Source organism: Mastigoproctus giganteus, chromosome 14 (assembly GCF_048544385.1).
Source record: "Mastigoproctus giganteus isolate SK-2022 chromosome 14, ASM4854438v1, whole genome shotgun sequence".
NCBI lineage: Eukaryota > Metazoa > Arthropoda > Arachnida > Uropygi > Thelyphonidae > Mastigoproctus > Mastigoproctus giganteus.
Genome location: NC_143588.1, coordinates 92,294,909 through 92,321,159, shown reverse-complemented (window position 1 = coordinate 92,321,159; position 26,251 = coordinate 92,294,909). Strand labels below are relative to the sequence as shown.

The 26,251-nt window shown below is 33.7% G+C and overlaps 1 protein-coding gene across 1 annotated transcript in view; it reads right to left on the bottom strand.

Moving 5' to 3' along the window:
• LOC150075359 (breast cancer anti-estrogen resistance protein 3 homolog) overlaps positions 1-22,578 on the bottom strand; it is a 32,523-nt gene extending 9,945 nt beyond the window's left edge. The window contains exons 1-6 of the mRNA XM_090388460.1: positions 22,467-22,578; positions 13,357-13,468; positions 9,347-9,425; positions 7,931-8,021; positions 4,538-4,783; positions 227-1,326 (exon numbers count right to left, since the gene is read on the bottom strand). Of these exons, the coding sequence (XP_090244586.1) occupies positions 227-1,326; positions 4,538-4,783; positions 7,931-8,021; positions 9,347-9,425; positions 13,357-13,468; positions 22,467-22,565 (1,727 nt within the window). The 5' untranslated portion in view covers positions 22,566-22,578. The remainder of the gene's footprint in view (positions 1-226; positions 1,327-4,537; positions 4,784-7,930; positions 8,022-9,346; positions 9,426-13,356; positions 13,469-22,466) is intronic.
• Between the last annotated feature and the right edge of the window lie 3,673 nt (positions 22,579-26,251).

Genomic DNA, 26,251 nt, shown 5'->3' with positions numbered 1-26,251 from the left:
GATTCTTTTAATCTCCTCCAACAACTACATGTATACAATGTGAATTGTATATATGCAGTACAATATAATGCAGAGGGAGTAGTGTTTTTTATTATTATTAACACTAGAATACTTATAAGTAGGATAACATATGCACATGCACTTGAGGGGGGAGGAGAGACACTTAATTTCTCATATACTGTAAATTAAGTGAAAAATATAAAAATTTTCAATTTGAGAATATTACCTTTCCATTAAGTCAAGTCGCAACTGCTTTCCTTGTGGAAGCATCATGAGCTCTAATCCAGATGTCACACCCAAGCCCAAGTCATATGCTTGACTGCTCTTCATCACATCTAAATCAGTCCTGGTCAAATTACTTGCTATATCATGTGGTGTATTGTTAAGAAGTAAAGACTTGACTTTGTTTAATGCATGGGAATCCAGTGGCTTATTTTCTGTAGGAAGAAGTAATGTTGTATATGTCTCTAAGTTGAAGCATGAGAGCATGTTTGAAGGAGGAAGAGTTATTACTTTTTTTTCATCTGTTTGGTTATCTTCAGAAATGCTCCGATGATCAAGGAATGAGAAACGAGTCTCCCCAGATGATCGCCTAGCCTTCTCACACTGTTGAAACTTGTAATTCCCTTTTTGAGATACATCAGTATGTAATTGTGTTTCATCAAAAGAATCTTCCGTGAAGCTAGTATTTCTCTTTATAACAAGTGGTTTCTGTGCACATTTTCTTGATGGAACACGACTTGGCTTGGGTGGTGGTTTTTCTTCAGAATTTTCACCTTCTAGCTTATACGTATCTGTTGTTATAGTGCTTGAATGAGGTCTAAATTCCCACGCTCTCCTTTCCATTGTTGGACTAAGCATAGGATCGCTACCTACACGAACTAAACATCGGTGAAGAAGAGGTTTTCGGTGCAGTTTTAAGGTCTGACTCACAGGGGAATGTTTAGAATTTCCATCAGGTGATCTGGTCAAAGTAATTTTTATGGAGTGATCAGGTGTGTGACTACGGGAACCAGAACTTGGACTTCCATTTGGTGTGCTCTTTAAAACTACAGGTGGGCTTACCGAATTTCTCCCCTGATTAAGAACTACATCCTCTAGAGCTCGTGCTGCATAATGCATCTGGCACTCGACACCATAACGTGAGGTATAATACGTTAATGGCATCATGCGAGTAACTGGATGTGAGATTATAGCTGCTACAGACTCTGACACTGCACATTTATTCCCCACATAATAAGTTATTAGGTCAGAAACTGTATTAAAGGCCTCTCCTTCAAGCTGAAACTGTAATTTTTCATAAATAGTACCAGGTTGAAGAAATACCTATAGATGAAAAAATAAATTAATATATATAGAAATAATTTTAAATTATGTTATTCAATGAATGTATATGAATAATATTATAGTGTTTGGATATAATTTGAAGTAAAAGTGGCATCAAATTTTTGATTTGTCCAAACTTCCAATAAATAAATTTTCCAATTTTAAAAAATAAATTAAATTAAAATTACACAATTTAAGAAAAAAAAGTTATGATTAAATTTATAAATAAATTTATAATCATAAAAATATTATGATTACAAATTTGACCAGAATATTGTGTATTACATTCACATTTGGATTATAACTTGTAATACATAATATACTGGTCAATACAATTAGATGGATCACTGCACAGTCTATCAATTTAGTCAGATAATCTACATTATTAATATCCATTGTGGTCACAATAATAGCACAGATGTAAATTATTACGTTCTCCAACAAATACAGGGCAAGAGCATGCAATTTCAGGAATATAACCATTTTGTTAAATAATCAATCACACTGTAGACACCTCATTTGTGAACTACAGGTGCAAAGACAACAAGCCTGTTAATCATCATAGTGAAGCATCTAAAAATGTCAGCTCAGATGGATTTGCTCAAATCTGATGCTTGAATAGTCAATGGGAGATTGAAGGCAGGACAACCACAATGCCAAGTTGCAGCATAGCTTGATTTTCCATAAAGTGGCATCTGCAGGTTGCATAATCGGTTTCAAGAAACCCAGACTATTTGTAGGCACCCTGGTTAGGATTATAAACCATCAATAACACTGAGACAAGAACACTCCCCACTTCTTGCAATCTCCACATCATCATCCAGAACAAGAACCTAACTGCATGCCAGTACAGAAATGAGATCCTGCAATTAAAGGTCCTTTTGTATACTAGTGTGCTGTAAGCAAAGGACTCATTCTGATGGATAATAATGCTAAATCCCACAGGATAGGGCCCTCTTCATCCCATCCACCCTGATGGGATGAAGAGGGAACTCTGTTACAAATTAATATTTGTAACAGAGGGGAAGCAAGGGGTGTGAACAGGCATAACATTTTATATTATGATCTTTGAAAACATTAAAGTGGGATGCATATTTCTTGGCTAAGTTTGCCCCAAAATGCAACCCTTTGGCTGATTTTTAGCTAGCCCACTTACTGTAAACTACAATTTTGGGGCCCCAGAAACAGGCCAGGCAGGCCCATGTGGAAAGTGAAAGAATAAGGGTATCATCTGTGTAGACTGCCCTGCCTGCTCCCTTTAACCTGAATCCCATCAGTCAACATCTGGGACACTAACAAAAACACTAACAACCACTGAATTTAAACTTCAATATTGTCACTTTGCACAAGATTATTTCTTGTGCAACTTGATTCAAACGTTGTTCAAGTGATTATTGCATTTGAACAACTTTCAGTAGATACCGATGGGAATAATGTATACTGAGAACCTAAGTCACAGAGAAATTGAAATAGCAGCAGTATCTGTAGGCTGATTACTGATTTCACTGGCTAAGTCGGTGCCTGTGATTCAGGTTGTCAGAAAGGGATTTCATATTTATGCTCATAAAACTACTATATCAGAGAGATTAACACAGTATCAGAATAAAGATACTTATGTGAAGGTTCCAAAGAAAAACAATGAAGAAAACTGATATGTAGTACAGGCTGGCCTCGATTAACACAATTAATTCGTCCTGCGAGCATATCGCGCAAAACAAAAACTTGTTAATCGAATATAATAATCAATAGGTAAAATTATAATTGGTCCTTGACCTTCTGGAATGTCCATAAAGAATTTTAAAAATACCTTTTAAATAACTTTTTAACTGTATACAATGTAAAACATAATGAAAATAATTATGGAATTAAATGTTTATTGAATTCCGCAGCACACAGTTTGGGAACCAAACCGCGGAATATTTTAAATTTTCGAGGGAAACACAGCGATACTCGACATCTGTCAGACACCGCGCAAACTATTAGCTCTAGGTAGTTCACAGTTTCAAAATTTCTTATTAAGTTGTTTGAACCTAACTATTTAATAAACGGAACTGTTAGGTATTTCTTTTAGTCTAGGTGCGCTGTGAAAAAATTACTGAGACACTAAGGGCAGCGTGAACCGAGAAAGTTTGGGAACCTCTGAAATAAAAATACACAATGAAGAAATGACTGTTGCGGAAATATTTGAACAGTGTTGACTTTCTCTTTTCATCAATCAATTTCCAATAGCCGATAACAATCTTCTCTGGTCCCTGGCAAACTAAATATCGCAGGGAACTACAAACCTTTTGTTTGAGGTTCTCTGCAATACGAAAGATTTCATCTAGTTTTTTTTACCTTTATCTCCTTCGCGGTAATATTTTCAACTGGCTCATTTAAAAATTTGAATTTTTAAATGCAAGTCTGCATTGACTTTATTACTGGGAGACAAACAAGTAACACGTCTTTGCCGACCGGGCTAGCCAGGTGGGTAAAGTGCCTGCCTGGCAACCCAAAGGTCGCGGGTTCGAATCACGCCTCTGGCTTGGATCAGTGTAAAATGCAAAAACTTTGGGAGGTGCATTATGGCCACAGAAGCCAATACGCCAACTAACAAAATGGAACACACTGAGGCGGGCAGCAAGGCAAACGTTTGTTTATTGCCACGTCTGATGTGCAGTAAGCTTAACGCAAGATTCAAATCTTTTTCAACTATTGCACAAAAAAAAAAAAGATTGCGTTAACTGAAAATTTTGATCGTGTACAGTGAAAAGTGGTATAATTTTTTTCAAATAGAGGTAACTGAAAAACGCGTTATGCGAGGCCTGACTGTACTCTTCTTCGGTGCTCTAGTCTACAATTTGCACATGTTCTGGCTGCTGTTCAAAATGTGACTTCAATGATATAAACCAGCTTTTATAGTCATGGCCTACTCCCTAACAATTTCTATTTGTTTTGACAACAAGAAGACAATTCTCAAACCATGCTAGTATGCTGTGTCTGATTACACAAAGAAACTTCAGAATTTTATTTGGCAGGATTATTAGTATTAAAAATGATTAAAATGAAGTGGAGTAAGTGCAGTGAGTTAAGGTGGCATTAAAGTGATCAATAAGTATTTTATAGCATCCAACCTCTTTCATATTCAATTCAGGTAGGAAACTTTTTTTTTTTTTTTGACGGGTTCTGTTGCATGATAAAATAAGTTTATCAGATCAAAAATTGTACAAACCTTTTTAATGATAAAGTGGAGTGGCATTTGTTTCCAGTAACAGGTAAGCACATAATCTCCAGGCTGCGAAATACAATCACGAACCAAAAACTCTCCCTCTTTTACTACTAGTTCTTCTGCTCGTTGACGAAGGATAGTGCCATGATACCATGCACAGCTCCTAAGATCACTGCTGTCAAGACTAAGTTCCCATTCAAGGGCTTTTTTGAGCTCTTCTTCTGATGCTTCTGATCCTATACCGGTTTCCTGATGAATTTATATTAAAAAAAAAACTTTATTTAGTAAAATGTAAATGTCATAAACCTATTTATTACTCCTATTAATGGGTTCCACATTGGCAATATAATCTCTATATAGGAACTTAACAGTTGTACATATGAAAAATGATTTTTTTTTTGTCTATGCCTACTTTGTAACATCCTAATCTCTGTATTTGAAATAACTTCATGTGACAAGACTACGGTGTAGAAACAAGCACTATTATACTACAAGCAGCAATTAAGGTCATCTTGGCAAGAAATGAAAGGTGTTGCCTACATCCCAAGCTATCCTAATTAAAATAAGATAAATTAATCAAAAAGGAGAGCTTATTATGAATACCCATACCCACCTCCAGTAGTACAAATGCATGATTCCATGCTCAAGAAGCTATACCCTCACATCAAACCCAAGAGGAATATGAGCACTCATAATGAAATTAAAACAAGGAAAAATATGAAATAAAATAAATCAAGGAATGTACAGCAACAACTTTTTCAGGTAAAATCTCTCCTCATAAATTCTGAAAGATCATATTTTAGTCATTGACTACTGTACAGTAATCATATCAATGAATGTCTCTATACAACGTTAGTATTCAAAAGAAAGTAATAAACCAAACTTGCAAGTATAAAACTCCTCAACATCAATTCTTTAGCAATGAGCATTTTTGTTTGTTAGCATGTATTTATTTTATAAATGTAAAAGTGTTTCCTTAGCTTAAAAAAAATTGCTTTATGGCAAAAATATTAGGTAGTGACTGGTAAGCATTAGTACTTGGTGGAGGGGGGGAATAATTGATTCTTTTCAAGAACCCCAACTTTAAAGATTTTCTATGGGATTGATTTTAAGGTCGGGGTTCTTGAAATCAGTCCCATAAAAAAAATTTAAAGTTGGGGTTCTCGAAGTTTTCTGTGGGTCTGATTTGCTTTTAAGAGAAAAATGATAACTAAAATATTTTTAAATATAGCTTGTCTTGGCTCTGCTCCTAGGCAGTGAATGATAGTATGATATAACATGTGACATATTGCAGGAGAAGATTACTACCACTATGCAACTTATTTTAAGACAAGTCAATTTTGAAAGAGTTTGTAAAATTCCTCTGGAAATTTGTCTTAGGAATCCTGCTGCTGTAATTTTGCACAGCTGGAAGTTATTATTATTAACCCTACCACCATTCCATCCCCCATAACCCTAATTTTAAATCTCACTTGAAAATTGCACCACTGAGAGAAACTAATAATTTCCATTATTTCTACTCAATTTACAAAATCGAAACTCTCAATATACATAAACAGAAGTATATTCTTTGATTTCCTACCTTTAATATTCAGCAAAAACTAATAATTCACTTGAAAACAGCAAAAATGTACGATCACATATCAATTTATTATGTCGGCAAAACACCGATCGACGCTTTGTAGATAATATGCGTTGCAGCATTAGTTCAAAATTCCCGCTTCATCTGACTAAAATGAATCAATACACGCGGAGATGTAATTGACTGGTCAAGCTTACGTCATTAGTATTACCAAGGTGATCCAAGGAGAAAATAAAGATGTAAGCAACTTTCTTGAAAAACAAACAGTTGAGCATCATTACTTGCGAACAATATTTTGCATGGCTCTCTCAACATTTTGCTTTACTGCTTTTCATAATTGTTGTACGAAAGAATTGCAACGAATTGTTTTTGAAAAACAAAAATATCTTCTTTCCTTTCTTCAGTATGTATTGTATCTACTAACAAAAAATCAAGGAAATTCATCTATTGGAAACCACAGTGGAAACGGAAGAAAAAAACTGTCGTAAAACTGATCACGCATTTCATAAAAAAAAAAAGTTTGCTTTATTGTAATTGTTTTTAGAGGACTAAATCAGAACAGCAGTTTCATGGATGTGTATTTGATCTTCTTACAAACTTTCAAGAAAATACTTCTATTCATAGCTGCGTTATAAACTTTGAAATAGAGTTGTCATTGACTTTTTCATTTGCACACCAGGTGAAAGAAATGCATTCAAAGAAACTTCGCATGCATCTCACCTGGTGTGTAAACGAAAAAAAAAAAAAAAAATGCGCTATGAGTAATGGATGTCTTGAGCTGCAAATGTAATTTCACTTCTCTTGCGCTGACAGAGTAGCTGTTTACTGAATGAAGAAAACAGGGTTAATTTTCCTGAAATTTCCAGTTCCTTTCATTCACTTGGGGAAAAAAAAAACTCTTTAGGGTAGAGAGTTCTCCTTTCTAGTCCGACCCTAAGGGAAAGAGACAGAGAGAAAGAAATAATATTTTGGTGGGAGAAGGCCAGGAGATTGTCAAAGGTCCAGAGCTGTAACTTTCATCACAGATGCTGAAGTTCTAGTAAGTCAGTTTCATCATGGATTCAAAAGTTCTAATAAGTCAGCTTCATCATAGGATGCCTAAATTCGGATTAGTCCGATTTTTGTCCGGTGTGCATTCAATAAAAAAAACACTTTGCTTTACTGTAATTGTTTTACGGAACAATATTTTGCAATAATCCCTCTGGAAATATTAGTGTGCAAATGACTGCAATTAGTGTGCAATGCCTTGAATGCAAATGACTATGGTTACTTTCCTTTGAGTGACCACATGTTATCACCTTTTACAGATGTTTTATTGTGGACCCTTCCTTCCAGTCAGTAAAATCATCAGTAGTCGTCCTTTATTGTACCTAAAGTAATTCATTATGTTAGGGGAAACGGTTTTTGCTCTTAATTGAAGTAGCACTTCAATTTGTGCTATAAGTTTATAATTATTATTTTGACTACAGCTAACCCACATTCATTCTCCTAGTTTTTGGGATACTTATTACAACTGATATCATATTGATATAGTTCCTCACAGTTCCTCTGCTAATTCCACTTTTTTGGCATTTAAGTTTCTAACAGTAAAAGTATTTATCTTGATGGTTGTTCCAGTAGTATATTTAACGCTGTGCCCTCCTGGTTCCCTGTTAAGCACAGCTGGGACCTTGATAGCCAAGGTGACATCCTGGCGGGTTTTGTCTGCTTAATCCTACCATAAATAACTTTTAATGTTCTTATTTTCTCTATTATAAACAGTAAAACTGTTAAAAAAAAAAAATCAATTTTGTTTACATTTATTAAATCCTTACCAAACTATTTCTATCGCTAGATTTTCCACTGGAATGATAACTGGAACAATTACTAGATGAAGCTGATTTTTCATAATTATGGTAAGATGGGCTGCAAAAAAGAGAATGAACACATGAGCGATAAATAGACAGTTGAAATTCCTTCTAATATTCTATTAAACAAAAAAAAATATATATTACAAAATAAAATAAAAAAAACATCATTGCAAAATAAAAAAAAAATAAAGTACAGTGAAAATTTGTGCAATGTGAGAGGTTATGTTCTAGGATACTGCATTAAGCTGACCATCAAATCTACATGGAAAAAAAAAGTTTGGTTCTAAGATTGAAAAAAAATATATATACTAAAATATTAATTGGAAGAAAGGGATCTATGCAATTGTTTGTCATTGTGAGATAATTAACTGAGATGACACTATTATATCATGTGGCAGATTTAAGTAATTTATAATTGAAATTCTACAATTTGAACAATTGAAACATCAATTCCAAACACTTAAACAGTTACCACTGAGATGTTTAAATTATTCAAATTGTAGCACTGTAATTATAAATTATTTAAATCTACCACGTGATATAATAGTGTGGTCTCAACTATCTCACAGCACTAAAATATTATTTTTGCTAAATAAACAATAATTTGTTTAAGATTACATGAAAAGACTAAATATAGTGCAGTACCATAATGTTTAACCTGTAAAAGAAATTTCAGATTTAGTTACAAAACGATACTATACGGCACCATAGAAGGCTGCCATCCCTTCTAATTTTTTTTTAATGAACTCTTTCTTTGGACAAAATAGAGATCCTATATTTTGTACAGTCAAAGTTTAGAGGAAATATGAAAATAAACATTCTAGTATTGTTTTAAATTACTCATACAAATCTGTTAATGGATTTGAATGAGAAATTTCCAATATTTACATCATACATATGACTTCATTATTATTGTGTATATCCATTATAGTTTATAACATTTATCTATATTTAAAATAATTAGTTATTATTTATAACTGATTATTTTAAATCTTATGAAATGAAGTGGAACAATAATTAAAAAGGAAGTACAATGGATTAATCATCTTTTGACATTTATCTGGAATTGAAGTTTCATAAATTATATTTGGCTGCACTGAATATTAATATGCATTGATTGAAACTATAAGTGAGCTATGAAGTACTTTCAATATCAAGTATAAAGTATTATCCCTTGAGATATGTTGTAATTAGCTTTCAATGTATTATGAAACTGCCTGAAATACAAATAAAATCTTGAATACAATAGAAATCTTCATTACCAATAATACTAATACTTTCATAGCTTTAAATTACCTGAAAGATGATTGTATTCAACTTTATTATACTAGAAAAACTAAAAGAATATTAAAAATCAATTAATTTTTTTTTTTTTTTTACCTTCGTTGTGGGCTAGAAATCATATAATTTTCTTGGGGTGGACATAAAGATGAGTGGACTTCTGCCTTCAGAGTGTTAACTATAAAAATAAAAAGAGACTTATGTATTGTGCTGATTTCTTTATAATTTCATAGTATGTTCAAATACATAAATTTAATAGCCACTTCTCATTGTTTTGACAACAAGAAGACAATTCTGAAATCATGCTAGTATGCTGTGTCTAACTACATGAAGAAACTTCAGAATTTTATTTGGCAGGATTATTAGTATTAAAAATGATTAAAATGAAGTGGAATAAGTGCAGTGAGTTAAGGTGGCAATATATTTCATTGCCCGGCACCCAAAATTTCTTTAAAATATTACCACGACTTATTGGCAGAAAGAACAATTACTAATTGCTAAAATCTTTATCAAAGTTTTGGTAGTCAGTAATCATATTCAATGCAAAATGATTTACATTGAACATGATCATTGATTATGTTTTACATGATTAACTTTGGTTATTTCTTAACTTTCTTTATCAACCTTCCAGGACAGACAGACCAATAATGTAAAATAAACCAATAACAGTTTTGAGTTTTACCATATATACTCCCTTTTCCTGATTTTGTACATGTATTTTTTAAACCTTTAGTTCATATTTTAGTTATTTTTAATAAGTCACTAATATGTATGCATGTGCAATTATATGTATATGCTCTGTGCCACAGTAATTCGATATTAATATATGTATATGATTTTGTACAGATAAATTATTATAATTCTTCAAGTTAATACTTTGTTATCTAGCCTTTAATCTGCTGGTTGGTGACCTGGTTACAATTTTGACCTCTATTTTCATGCTGTTTTTCTTTTTCACTCAAAAACCAATTCTATTCACTCTGGAGAAGCCCACCTTGCTCTCCAAGGTAATTATTTTTTTAGCAGAGTTTATTAAAAATTCAAGAATTCTCTACTGAGCAGAGTGAAAATGAGCCACAAAGTTCGTAATATTTTATATATGATTTCACACAACTGCCAATGAATGAACAAAATGAGGACTACTCAATCTTCTAATTTTCTATGAAAACAGACCTGCATAGGCCATGTGTATTTGAATAAAAAATTAGAAGTTAAAAAAAAAATTTATGTTGTAAAACGTTAGACAGGCTGTGTCAGGAACGTTGCCGTAAGTATTCTCACAACGTTTGTAAAAGAATAAGAGAAGTTTACCTCAATATGATACGTAGAACACTTCCATATGATACTCTCCAGAAATTAAAATGAAAACAATTTAAAAAAACCCCGAAAATCTTACATACAGTAAGAAATAATTAATAATTAAAAATCAAATGAACACAATTAAAAATTAATTTAATGCAATTAAAAATTTAAAATCAGAAGTGTTCTACATATCATATTGAGGTAAACTTCTCTTATTCTTTTACAAATATTGATATCAACGTAGAATGTATCGAGCATTATAGCTCTGGTTCATACTATCGTATTTTCACTATGCATACCATCTGATTCAGAAAAAAATAATAATGCAAAAATTATATAACTAATTTCAAAAATCATCAAAAGATTAATTCCATAAGGAAGAACATTTTTTCATTAGCTTATGTTAAATTTATGTGTTTCAAATATTTAGCATAAATTTTCTTTACATTGGTTAGTATTAAGAGGTGGAAGGCGCAGATCAGCTGGGGAAATAATTGAGTTTTCATAAAGTTTTCATGTAAAATTTCTTAACTTTTTCACAGAAACGTGGTAACTAAATTATGTTTTTTTTTTTTTTTCTCTTTCCAAATTTGACTTGTCTTGATCTGTTTCTAGGTGGCATGTGACACATTTTCAACATATTATGTGGCACACTACATAAAAAGGTTGGTCATCACTGCTCTAAACCATTCAGAAGATGCAATTCTTTTGGAAGCAAGCATGATTCTCAGCCATAAGTAATGATTTATAGTGCACAGTTGGCAAAAACAAACTACCATTTCTGCTGGAAGATATTCATCTATACACAAAATTAAGAACATGGTGGAACACAACCTTATATTGGTCAACAAGTAACAGGAATACTTGAATCAGCAGATTGGTCATGGTGGTCCATAAGCCTGGCCACTGAATCAGTAATCTCACACCCACTGATTTCTTCTTGTTAGGAGGTGGGGGGGGGGGGGGTAGGAAGTATATGAACAACTTGAAGTACCAGCAAAAATCACAAATAAGGGAGGAATTTTTGCAGTGAATCACAGCTGCTGTGACTTATGTAGAGCGGAATACTAAGCATATTTGAAAGCAAAAAATAATCCTATACAAGAATTTTACCAGTAGGGAAACAGTAATTATTCCTTGGATACTGCCATACGAGTCTGAATGCATCATTTTAGAAGGATGTAGATCTGCTAGAACAGCTGTAGAGAGCAACAGGATTAGTCAGAAGCACAAATGCATTCTCTTACCAAAAAAGACTTCAGTTCTGCAAATTTTGGCATATGTAAACTAGATACTTGAAAGGAGACCTGAACGAAGTGAAGTGTTTCAGGTCTTAAATAGTATCAGTAAACTAAATGCAGATGGCATCTTTACTCTTCCTCAGACAACACTCTTAAGGCAGAATAAATTTAAACTAAGAAAAAGACAGTGGTAAGATAGATATGGAAAAATTTGTTGTCAGCCAGAGAATAACTGATTGTTAGAACAAACTTTCATCTGGCATTGTGGTAGTGGGGGGTTTGAATAAATTTAAGGATTAGAAAAATTGTTAGAAGAGATGTATGGATGAGGTAGGTAGGTTTTTTCCTTATTTATTTTTTTTCTTTTTAAGCACATTAGCATATATGCATAAAACAGCTACTGTCTTTACCACGTCTGTCTGCCAATAATAAAATAGCTCCTAATGGAATTGTCATAAAATTTTATATATCACTCTTTTAAAAAAAACTGTCATGGCATTCTAAATTTCATTAAAATTGGACCAATAAAAATCTTGCAATTATTATTTTTTTTGTTCATCCACATGTAAAAACTACTCCCAATCCATGGATTTTGATGAAATTTTATATTTCACTCTTTTAAAGAGACTTGTTGATCCATCCCAAATTTAATTGAAATGGGACCAATACAAAAATCTTGCAATTATTATTTCTTTTTACATACATATCACAATATAAGCTTTCCATATGCCATATACTGTAGCTGAAGTACTGGATATTATGTTTGTTGCTGTGCAGAAACAATGCACTCGATTTGTGCATAAAATTGTTGCTTTTTTGCTATAAATCATTATTATCATTTGCTAATGCACCTGAAATGTAATGTAATGCACTGTGTATACATTAAATAACTTATTATTATTTTTCTTTTTTTTTGGCTGATGCTATATAACTTTGCTTCCTTGTATAATTTTTCAGCTGGCACTGGCAAAGCATCACATATAGAACAGTAACAGCCATTTTGTACCATATCTAATGTAACTAAAATAACAGTATTTATCTAAAAATTACTCTATGATGTGCAATAAAATTTACTGTCATGTACTATAAGCTATCTGACAAAATCATAAATATTAATGAATTCCTGTGATTTCCTTTCATTTAACCACTGTTCACCAACAACCGCATGCATAACTTTAAATACTTAGAACTCCCTAATGCTTGAAGACAGGATACATGATCGCACAACACTTTCAACTCAAAATCATCTAATTAATACCTCCTTGAAATTTGGTTATCAGTTTGTGGAATACCCTGTATATATCTTTGCTCTATCATGACATGATGATATGGTAGTATATTAGAGGAATGTAATGCCAATTCATTCTATTATTCGAAATTATACAATGTTTTTAATACAAATAAAAAAAAGGTACTAAGTATATACAGAACTGTCAAAAAATAATTTTATTTATTCTAAAAATTTATCTGAAAAATGATAAACCTAAAAATGTCATATTCTTTTGGACTAAAACGCTACTACCTATGTAATTAAACCAATTATTCTGAATGAAAGTGATGTCATACCTTTATCATATTTTTCTTTAAGCATTACAAGTGATGATATCAACCTGGCTCGATGGGCACCATTTCTAATTCCAAACTGCTTAAGTTCTCTTTCTGACAATGTCAAAAGATCCTTAAGAAAAGATTATTAAAATCATTAAAAACTGATCAGTAATGAAGTCACATACACAGTCATTATAGTAAAAGTATAATATGTACTATATAGATGCTGAATATGTACATAAACATAACAGTATACCATAAGGGCCATAAGGCCAAAATAACTTATAAAGACTAAGAGAGCCTGTGTAGGTCTACAATGCCATACCCTGGAAATAAACATATAATACAATAATGATTATGTATCTACATAATCATTATTACATTGAAAGGAACTTTTTCGAGGGCTAACCCCTTTCATCAATACATCCCACCAATAATTAACAGAGCTATCTGTTTTTGATCTGGCATAACTTTTACATTTATCCCAATTTTTTATATATATATATATATATATATATATATGTAAAAAAGATAAAGCTTCAATGAAATTACGAAAGTCTTATCAAACAGGAATGGGCTATAAGAATTTATGCAAAATTTATAAAATGTATATAAGACCGGGTTGTGGATCCAGGAACTACAGTAGACACCGGCAACCATAATGAATAATAGATAAAAAAGGTAAAAATCAGTATATTTGTGTATATGGTAAGGGAGTTGAGCTATAAGGTATAGTAACCTGGAAGAATAGGGAGAACCTGCAAGTAAAAAATCAATTTACCTAAAATAAATATAAAATGCAATTAATAAGGGCATAATAATTGTAAGAACCAAAAGCTGTGGGTCCTAGGACTTTAACTACTTCTTTAATAAGGTCTACAGCAAAAATCGTAGGAGCCACAACAATGGTCCAGGTCTCTGCTTCTGTTATGATGTACACGTAATCGGTATACGTATATATCACAGCTGACCCAATAGATACCAGAAGGAAGAATAAAATAATAAATAAACTATAAAATAAAAACCTGTGGAAAGAAAAGTATAAAATTTAAACTCAAAAATATAAGAGATGGGGCAAAAATAAGAGAACTTACTGTCTGTGTGGACCGGAAGACGTTGTCAATGGTGATTGAAGGAAAGCTAAGTGTTCACTTGCAGTATATATATATATATGCCAGTTGAAGTTGCCCCGTGTAGGGGGAAGGAAGATGTAAAATCGTAATCCGGCACTGTACCCATGTGACAGGGGAGTGACAGATGAGGCAAAAAGCCAGCATAGGGAGAAACAAAAACTAACAAAGTAGCGTGGAAAAGACACTAACCTTTGTAATAGAAGAAACAGTAACGATAGTAGAGAAATAGCATCTCGATATTGCTTTCGGCCAGCCTAATTAATTGCTCACGAGAAATAAAATGTAGTAAAAAGAACGGCTGAAAGTAATTGAAATGGAGGTGAATAAAGTAGTGATTGGGCAGTCCGGGGTTGCAAGCCCGTACTACAGGTGGCCTCTGGATAGATGTCTGGAAAATTGCCACATGTTTAAGTCAATAGTGGCAATGTTAAAGAAATCAAAATTAGGTAAAGAATGAGATAAAAAATAAAAATATTAAGAATACACCAAAAACGATGACAAGACAAGAAACATAATACCCCCGTCAGTAAGCAATCCGTGGGCACGAGCTTTCCACACTGTGAGACACAACAGAGTTAAGGAGGTATGAAACTATACAATATGTACAAGCCAGAATGTAAAGGAGGTTAATCTAATAACATGATGTTTAGAACTGGGTCGTAGTATGTAATATTTTTAAATTTAATAATGTTAAATGCTTTTGTGAAGTGAGGGCAGAGGAAAGCAGCCGGGAATTTATTATGTAATAATTTATTGTAGAGTTTTTTAATCTTGTCTGAAAATAGGCTGATGCTATTACATATTGTAGCAATTCTTATACATCGGGAAAGAATTATGTTTGCATTTTTGCAATCAAAAATGCAAACATAATTCTTTATGGCTGTTGATTTTTATGTCTAGGCAGTTGGCTGAAAGGTCATTATTATTTGTTTTATCCAAGGTTAGTTCTGCGGGACAAAGTCCTGTTTAAAAGTTGGGTAGTTGAAAATGATCAAGTCGTCAATGTTTCTATAAAGTTGTATGTCTGAGGGTAGGGTTGTCTTTGCCCAGTATAGGTATAGGTTAGCTAAGACGCAGCTAGCAGGGCTACCCATGGGGATACCTATGATTTGTAAGTAGATAGATTTACCATCAAAAATGTAATTGTTGGAAACACAGAGATTAACTAGGTTATTCCGAAAGACAGACTACACTTTATAGCTCAACTCCCCTACCATATACAATACCATCTACCATACACACATTTCGAAACCCCCCTTTGTGAATTGGTGACACATTTGCACATCTCCAGTCCATGGGGACCTACTAAGGATACTCTCGTAATTATGGCTAAGGGTTTGTTTACTTTCCTTGCTGCCTCCTTCGTTATAACTGGATAGATTCCATCTGCCCCAGGTGCCTTTTTTATGTTTAACTCCAACAATTTCTCCTCCACTTTGCTCTCAGTTATTACAAAATCACTTATCTCCCTGTTAGAGTTTGAGAGATAAGTGATTTTGTAATAACTGAGAATAAAGTTGAGGAGAAATTGTTGAAGTTAAAAATGTACAAATCGGAGCGGTATAGCATTAAGGGCAAGTTACTGCAATGGATAAAGGGATGGTTGAGTGGGAGAAGGCAGAGGGTGGTAATAAATGGACACTGCTCTACATGGACTAATGTTATTAGCGGAGTCACCCACGGTGCAGTGCTGGACCTATTGTTGTTATGTGTATTTATCAATGATATCAGTGAAGTTATATCAGGCTTAATGTCCAAGTCTACAGATGATACAAAGGTTGGCAGGGTTGTTAATGACAGTAGAGACAGTATGCTACTGCAATAGGATCTAGAAAAGTTAGGCAGATGGGCTGCGAAGTTGGCAACTGAAGTTTAACATTGACAAATGCAAAGTACTCCATATGGGCAACAGTAACCCAAGAGAAACATACCTGTGTGATACTACACTCAGGGAGGTGGAGAATGAAAAAGAACGGGGGGGGGGGGGGTAATTGTGAAGTCATATATGAAGTTCTCTGAGCAGTGCAGATGGGCGGCCACAGCAGGTCATGGAGTTTTGTTAATGATATATAGGAATTTTGCTAGCAAAGACAGGGAGGTGATTATCCCGTTATACAAGGCGATGGTCGGGCCACACCTAGAGTACTGTGTACAAGTCTGGAGGCCTCATTTTAGGAAGGATGTAGAGTTGCTAGAATGAGTACAGAGAAGGGCAACAAGATTGGTGAGAGGAACAAAGGGATACGCTTACAAAGAAAGGCTTAAGTTCTGCAAGTTGCAGCATCTAGAGACTAGGCACTTGCGAGATGATCTGATCGAGGTGTATGTATAAGGCCTTGAATGGTTTGAGCAGGCTCAATGCTGATGGGATACTTCCGCTAGCTCAAATTAAGAACTTGAGGGGGGGGGCATAGATTCAAACTGAGGAAAGACAGTTGTAGAATAGATGTGCGGAAGTTTGCCTTTAGCCAGCGGGTACTTGATCGTTGGAATGGAGTTTGATAGTTGTGGAAGTTGATAGATTAAATAAATTTAAGGCTGAACTTCCAGGTGGTAGATGACTTTCATCAACCGGTGAAATACCACCACTTTGCTTATTGGAGGCTTGAAGTGGTGAAACCCATGTTTAGTCTCTAGAGCAAAGTTTCCGGCATCCCCTTCCCCCCATACTTTTCCTTCAACCCATGCACGGTACTAAGTACTATAGGTTTTGATACCTTTCGTGTTTGGGATTTTCATAAAAAAAAAAAAAAAAAAAGACAAACATTTGGAGTGACTGGGAAGGTTTTTTTTTTTTTTTGGCTGATGCTGTATATAAGCTTGCTTTCTTGCATCATATGCCTCAACTAATACTAATGTTAAAAGATTATTAAAACTATGTATATAAAGTGCTTAGCATCATAATACACAGCCATTTCTGAATAAACAGAAAATTTTTAAGGTGGCATCGTTTTAGGTTATATCTCATATTGTGAATACCTTCACAACGAGTTGCCATGATATTGCACTACTTCGAATAAGTAACGCTTCACCTAAGGAGAAGACTAGTGTTACTTATTCTCAGATAGGTACCACCACCCAGACAGCACTGTTTCAGGGCTATTTGGCCCTTCGTCAGTGAGTGGGTAGGTACCCAAGTGTCATCATACACCATCAGGCATCTCTCATATTGTGGAGTTATACTTCATAACTGTTTTTGCCATCATTGCATCACTTGGGTACCTACCCACTCACTGACGAAGGGCCAAATAGCCCTGAAACAGTGCTGTCTGGGTGGCGGTACCTATCTGAGAATAAGTAACACTAGTCTTCTCCTTAGGTGAAGCGTTACTTATTCGAAGTAGTGCAATATCATGGCAACTCGTTGTGAAGGTATTCACAATATGAGATATAACCTAAAACGATGCCACCTTAAAAATTTTCTGTTTATTCAGAAATGGCTGTGTATTATGATGCTAAGCACTTTATATACATAGTCTAAATTTGTTCGCAGCTTGAGGCTCTACCCCTAAATGCGCCTTAGTCTAAGATTATTAAAATCATTAAAAACTGATCAGTGATGAGGTAACACACACACGCATACACTGGTGTTCAAAGAAAGTGCATCACTCCTTAAAATTGTGATTGTCGTACGAATAATGTAAGTATATGGCAATATTTCTTACAGATTACATCAGATAAGATCGACATGGCATAATATTACATCAGCTGTTACTTTCAGCTATATAAACATGCTCTGCAAGAGCTGCAGTCATTCCTTGCTTGTGTCAGGATGGCGAGTTATGTGCAGTTGACGTCACAAAGAAAGAGTGCTATTCTTGCTTTACAAGAGAAACGATGTTCTTCACATCATATTGCTTATAGAGTGTCTTGTAATCAGTCGACACCAAGTATTCTTGAGTGTCTTTCGAAACTCAAGAATACTGGTTCTGATGATAGGAAAAAAGGAACCGGACGCAAACAAGTCTCTACTGTGAGAAACAGGACCACATTTTGAAGAGCTTATGCCTTAAAAACCGTAAAGCTTCTTCAACTGTTTTGTTGTTTGTTATTTGGTTTTTAGGAGCATTAGCAACTAAGGCCATATTGCTCCGGGATATGCAGTGGTCATTCCCTGACCTTTCCACATCCTCCGTATTTGGTGGTGACGGGCTCGAACCCCGGTCTAATCAAGAAGCGTGTGCTCGCTTCATCTAAGCTGAAAGGAGAATGAGAAGAACATACAGGAATGGTAGCAAGTGCAGTAAAAGTCAGTAGATGCCTCTTCAAAAATGGACTTGTAGCCCATCATCCTAACAAGAAGCCCCTCACACAAAAAATGAAAAACGCCAGATTAATTTGGTGTAAGGAGCATGTCAAATGGATCCCTGAGCAGTGGAAGTCAGTTATTTTCTCAGACGAGAAGAAATTCAACCTGCATGACTCTGATGGGAGACAAACAATTCACCATAGATGTGGTGAAGAATACCATCCAGACTGTATGGTGTCTACAGTGAAATTCCCTACCAGCCAAATGAAATGGGGGTGCATTTAGTATCACCTGCAGTTTATAAAAGGTTCTGTAAATGCCAATGGATATACTGGAAGGCAAATTGCTGCCAACCATTAGAGACCATTTCAACCTGCCAAGTAACCGCATCTTCTTGTTCTCGGGCAAAAAGTGAAAGTAGGCACTTCTGTAGTTACTTTAGCTTCATTTTTGCATTAGAGGTTCAACAGTAATGTGTTTACATTTGTTACAGATGGAAAAATGGTTGGAAGAACCGTCCATTACAACTGTTAGCTGGCCAGGAAACAGCCCAAACCTGAATCCTATAGAGAACTGTTGTCATCATGTGGCATCTGCAGTTGCCAGAAAGAACCCAAAGACCCTTCGTGAACTTCAGGAAGCCATAATTCATGTTTGGAACCACAGACTATCAGTTGATTATCTTCAGAAATTGATCTTGTCAATGGCTTGATGGTGTCATCAGGGCCAGAGGCAGTTCAACTAAATATCAGTTTGCACCTGGTGAATTTTTCATTTTGTTTTCCATTTAAAATGATAAACTGAAGCAAACTGAGGGCTTCTAATAACATTTCAGCCATAATTGTCATGTTTACCAAAACTGATGTATAAAGGTTGCAAATGCTCATTTTGGAATATTCTGAGAGCACCTGTCACATAGCTTTGCCTGATCTATTAATAAATATATCTTTTGTTTATATTTCTATTTGTGATACTAGTCATTAATGTAACATACCATCACAAAAAAAAGAGTTAGAAATGTGAAATTACTATGCGATGCACTTTCTTTGAAAACCAGTGTATAAATGTATATTTGTTTTTATTTAAAATAAGAATGCATGTTAATAGTTTACAAAGAATTAAAAAAAAAAAAAGGAAAAGAAAAAGGAACTGAAGCCGCAGAAGAATGCATAAAATTGTTTCCATACACAGCATTAAATGTTATAGAATGATATTAAATATTGTTTGCCACTTAATTATTTAATCCTATTATTATCTGCTATACCATTATAGTTTGGGAATTGTAAGGAAATATATTTATTCCATACAATACATCACTTAATTATCAAGTTTATAATACTTGCCTGTCATATCAGAAAATTAATGACACTACAGCATCCAAAATATATTTTATGGTATACCTATGTATTTTTAAGTTATGATTTTATTACTTTATTTTAATTGGGGGGGGGGAAGGGATTGTCCTGTTTGTGGATTTGAAAAACAACAATATTAAACTAAATACAAAACAATTAAATTTCTTTTTATTTTTGTACTACAGTTTGTTGTTTTTTTTTTTTTTTTTTTAGGAGCATTAGCAACTAAGGCCATATTGCTCCGGGATATGCGGTGGTCATTCTCTGACCTTTCCGCATCCTCCGTATTTGGTGGTGACGGGCTTGAACCCCAGTCTAATCAAGAAGCATGTGCTACGCACTGCTGCTCCTTCCCACCTGGCTACGGAGGTGCCTACAGTTTGTTGTAGTGTTAATTAGAATTTTTTGTAACTATAAAAGCCTTCAAACAAAGGCCATTATAATTTTCATTATTTATCTGAAATTTAACTCAAACACTGTGCTTATATAAATAAAGGGGAAGTGATGTTTTTTCCATGATTGGGGGTGGGAGATTCCAATATGTAGACCTGTAAAAAAAAAGTTTCATGCAAAAGATGTGTGACATTTCATACCACTGCACCCCCCCCCCCGGGTTTCAGTTGACTGTCAATTATATTAACAGAACATGGTTCTGACCACATATGGCACCACCAATAATTCCAACATACACTCTTAAACTTCATAGTTCATCCTTCTGATTTCAGAAATTTGTGACTATGAAATTGCACTGGCTTATAAAGGTGATCAGTGGTTAGCCTAGAATTTGTTTCAAATGTGTACACCAAATGAAGGAAAAAACTCGTGGAAGGAGTTGACAGTTTTACAGAGGGGAATGATGATTGACAGTTTTACAGAGGGGAATGATGATTGATGTCATGTGGGAAAATGTCTGGCATGCTGTAGAAATGGAAGTGTGGAGTTGAAACTAAGACCAAAATATACTAGCTAGGTGTAAAATAGTGACTTACAGGAGCCAGCATGCCCTGAAATTGCTGGTTATCTCATCTTGTCATTAGACCCTAGAGAATGAGTTCAGAGCTGCAAATGGGCCTCATGCAAATCATTCGATGACACCTATAGAGCTGCATGCCATTAATTTTCATGGAAGAGCTGCAACCCACAAGCCTTTGACAACAAAATAAATGCATACCACACCCACTGATTAGCATGGTGCAAGGTACACTGATCCTGGACTATGGATCAATGGAAATTGGTCCCATAGTCATGCTACACACTTTTCCAGTCTGGTGGTCATGTTTGGATATGGAGGATGCCTGGGCACGGCTTGCTACCTGAGTATGTTTCCCAGCTGTGAAGGTGAATGGGAGAGGTGTCATGGTTTGAAGTATTCTTCATTGCATGGTAATGTCCAAGGTCGCAGTGCATGGAACCATGGATGCTGTATCCTACATTGATATTCTGGACAATTCTGTGTGCCATAAATTGTAAAAATCTTTTAGAAGAAACCCTTACACCTTCCAAAATGACAACACTGTTACAAAACGAGGATTGTGAATGCATAAGAAACAAGACATAAGAAAACTGCAGTGGCTAGCACAAAGCTTTGACCTTAACCAAACATCCTTAGAATAATTTCAAATGCCAAATTAAGGCAAGGTCAAGATGGTTCCTTTTTGTTAGTGGAGCTCAGTGCTTTAATGAAGGAGTGAAACAAAATAACACCAAAAATTTTAAATCTTCAAGACTAATTAAATAAAATCAACAGATCAATCTCTGAAACAGATGGGAATGGAGGAACACAAACATTTTGTTGACCTCAGATCTAGAAACCATATCTTTCATGAAAACAAGAAAGAATTAGGCAATGTCTTAACACCTATTTTAGATATGAAAAAAAAAATAAAATAAAATAAATAAATAAATAAAAAAAATAAAACATCTGAAGAAAGTGTTGCAGATTTTCATAAATGATACATGCTTTACTTTGGATATGATATAAAATTCAGTCATTTTCATGAAAGCAAATATCACATTTAGGAAAAGCTCATTTTGAAATATATAAGAAAACTTTATGTATACATAAAGCTTTATTTTAAAATGGCACTAAACAGCATCTTTATTTTTAAAAACCAGTACAGTACAGCACAGCACTGCACTGTACTGTACTGTACAGTACAGTGTATAATAAGTTGTAGCAAAATATGTAATTTTTTTATGATTATAATATAACCAGCCAAGATATGACAAGGATCAGGTCCCCAGGTTGCCAGAAGTTGGAAGTTTAATAACTCTACTAAGAGATTAAAAAGCAGAACTCTATGAATAATAACCCACTTTTTTTAATGCTAATTTCAATGTATACTTAGTTAATAAAAAAAAAATGAAAAACTAAAATTTTAATAAAGTTACCTCTACTCCTCCATAATTTTGAAATATTTCAAAATATTCTTGGAGATCAAGATTTTGAAGCCACTGCTTAATATCAAGATGTGGTTTGCTACTTGACATTCTTCAAAATATTAGTTTCCTAAATATAAGTGTCCTGTTGAGAAATGTTAATAAGAAAAATAAATTTACTTAATTATTTGAATATAATTTAAAAAATAACTGCAAGGTAAAAGATATCACACACAAAATAACATCATAATTTCTGTTTATCATTTTTTCAAAATAGAATAATTTGGATATTCGGTGAGATAATAATGAAAATTTAGTATATCTAGGATCTTGGATATGGAATTATAAAGATGCCTTCTGCTAATTGCTTGCATTTGACTAATGTAAGCAATTAGCAGAATTCTAGCAATTAATAACAAAGATCACATGGGCTTCTGCTGTTCTTCATTAATACACAACACTTGTAGTATAAGTTGCATGTGTATGTTCTTTGAAAGGCATTACATAACAAGACCAATTAAAAGATAAAAAAGGCACTTCCAACTATGTTAGTAATGCTGATTTATGAAGTAAACCTGTATTATTCATGAGTTTACAAAACATCAGTAATGTAATTTAGTACAGTTATTTCTGGCATTTATCCTGTGTTTGTACATCTAAATGGACATACCTAAATTACAGTGTAACTTTCCAGCAATAAACCAATATTATTAACACAGCTGGAAGTGCTTTTTTGTATCTTTTGATCAGCACAACAACTTTCAACCATTTATATTTCACCAAGGGAAGCCATTTGTGGCAGTCTTATCATAATGTTTTAGCATATGTGGGTGTAAAAGAGGAAAATAATATATTTTTATGCTAAATTCACTGGGTTCAATTCTTGTTTAAGTTCAACTGTACTGCACAGCATATTTATTTTTCCTCCCAGATGACATGACTCAATCCAGAATATATGGGTATTTGAAGCTGACAGGAAATTCACATGTCAGCTGGATATTTTCTTTTTCATTTTTATTATAAGATTAGAACTAAAAATAAGATAAAGTTCTTTATCCTATTATTGTTATTATTATTTTTTGGTCAGTACAGCAAAGGCTTCCTTGCACTATATAGCTAATGCTAATATCCAAAACAGTAGTTTAGGAAACTATATAAAGTGCAACATTGAAAATTTATCTTCAACCAGGCCTGTGGGGCTGGGAAATTCCATACTGCAATAATTAAAGTCAAACACCAGCCAAGGAATTACAATTTTACTATAACAATATACAGAAATAAAATATAATAAAATATATTAAAATACTGTGATACACTATCGGAAGACTAAAATATTACAATAAATTACGATAAAATAAACTACGATAAAACAATTAAAAGCAAGGCTAAAATCGTTAAAAAAAGGAGACTGCTGTCTCCTTCAACAGTATACAGAATATGCCGAAGCTTTCGGAGACAGCAGTCTCCAAAAGCTTCGGTATATTCGGTATACTGTTGAAGAAGGAGACAGCAGTCTCCTTTTTTTAACGATTTTAGCCTTGCTTTTAATTGTTTTATCGTAGTTTATTTTATCGTAATTTATTGTAATATTTTAGTCTTCCGATAGTGTATCACAGTATTTTAATATATTTTATTTCTGTATATTTTTATAGTAAAATTCAGTTTAGGAACCTAAATTTTCAAAGTTGCACACATCATATAAATTTAAGATATAAATGAATACATAATAATTCTAAAATTAGTTTTACCTATAGCTTCTCAAAGTTGCACTTCTGAGGTATACAAGCCCACAGCACAAAATCATGTGATCACCTTGGGGTAATGTTTTGGTTTATCCATTTTCATTCCCAAGTTTTACAGTTACAGGGCAAACTGGACCAGTTGAAAAGAAAAATTTTAGCACTCAAGGTTATTTCACAGATTAGGGTATTTCTCTCATATGTACATGCCACAAATCTAGAATGGGAGATGCCCAATCATGATTGGCAAAAGCCAATGAAAGCTAACACCAGCTACACCATATGACCAATCATGGCAGATCTTCAGCAAAGTTTTCTGGCAGTAACTTTTTCTATTTCTTTCCCTGGTTTCTTACTTTCCATAACCTAGCTTATTTTTACAAAATTGTTACATCTGGTTAGATTAGGAAACTGAAAATAAGTTAATTTTCTTACTTCTAATTTGCAGTTAAAAGAAGACAATTCATTCATGAAACTATCAAATACCACCTATCACAGTTTTCAAAACAGAGCTAACTACAAAAATGATGGTAACAAGTCATGTATCACCATATCTGAGTACAGCCCTCAAAAAACCTCACTATGCTATTTTTATGATATAAGAATAGCATAGTAAAAATGTGCTTTCTTTCAAGATCCATTAGAAAAAGAACCTCTCATAACACTATGAATAGTACACATGGAAAAAATTATTTGACTAATGCAAGATTTTCCAAGAATGCTTACTTACAGCAAGAGTGTATTTACTCTAAATTCCAGGATGGACAGACATCAGAGCTAATCCACACAGATAGAGGTGCAAGGTGGAGTTGTGGACTTTTATGTCTACTTTTTAACATCTACATTAATTAAGTAATGAAAGAATAGAAAACAAGCATCAAAAGTATGATAAAATTACCATATAACTTAGAAATAAATATAATTTTATGTAAAGATGACTAAGTATTTATTGTCAGGAAAAAAGATGAGTTCTGAACTGTAGCAAATCATCCTGTGGATGCCTGGGTTTTTCATTGAGAAGGGCAGGCAGACTGGAATACTAAGATCATGAGGCACTAATGTACAGAAGTGTAACTAGGAATACTTACACCTATGGTCAAATATCATAATGTGCCTTTGTTTTCCTAAAAATAATCAAATTATAAACTATAATATTAATTAACATTTTGAATTAATATAATATTATTTTACTTATATAATCCATACCAAAAATAGAACCAGTGGCAATGTATGGTAAAAATATCAAAAGAGTAAAGATGAAAAAAGTAAAAATTAAATGACCAAATGAAGAGTCCCAAATTTAAATATGTAACTTAGCACACATAAAGTACTCTGAATACAACAGATTTAAAGTGGAATAATGAAAAGAAACCCTGGAAAATCTCCAATATTCAGACTGCATGGCATTCTTTGGATCTGCTAGGCACAACAGCAGGTATATGGTTGTGACACAGATCCTTGATGGTCTGTATATGAATGTAATGCGACGTGGTTTTTGTCAATTTTTCTCATGTTTGTAAATATATAATTATATCAATTATTTTGTATCGGAAGAAGTATTCTACAAAATTGCAAGCCCATATGTCAATTTAAATCCTATTCCTCCATTAGAAATAGTTTTCTAAAGTCAAAAACACAGTGACAATATTTCAATCCCAAACTCTGGAAAACAAATGGCAACAAACAATAAATTAAAAATATATAAAACTACATCAAAAGTAGCACTCTAATTTCAAAGTGAAATACAGATATTAAATAAAAGAGATGAATGTCACATGAAATTTTTAAAACTTCTATTGTTTTAAAAAGTTTGTGCTATGAATATTAGAGAAAATATGGATGAAACAGAAAAAAAATACTGATTAGAAAAGAGTTTAATGAAATTAGCCTTTGGTTGTTGTTTGTTTGGTTTTTAGGAGCATTAGCAACTAAGGCCATATTGCTCCGGATATGTGGTGGTCATTCCGTGACCTTTCCGCATCCTCCGTATTTGGTGGTGACGGGCTTGAACCCCGGTCTAATCAAGAAGCGTGTGCTACGCATTGCTGCTCCTTCCCA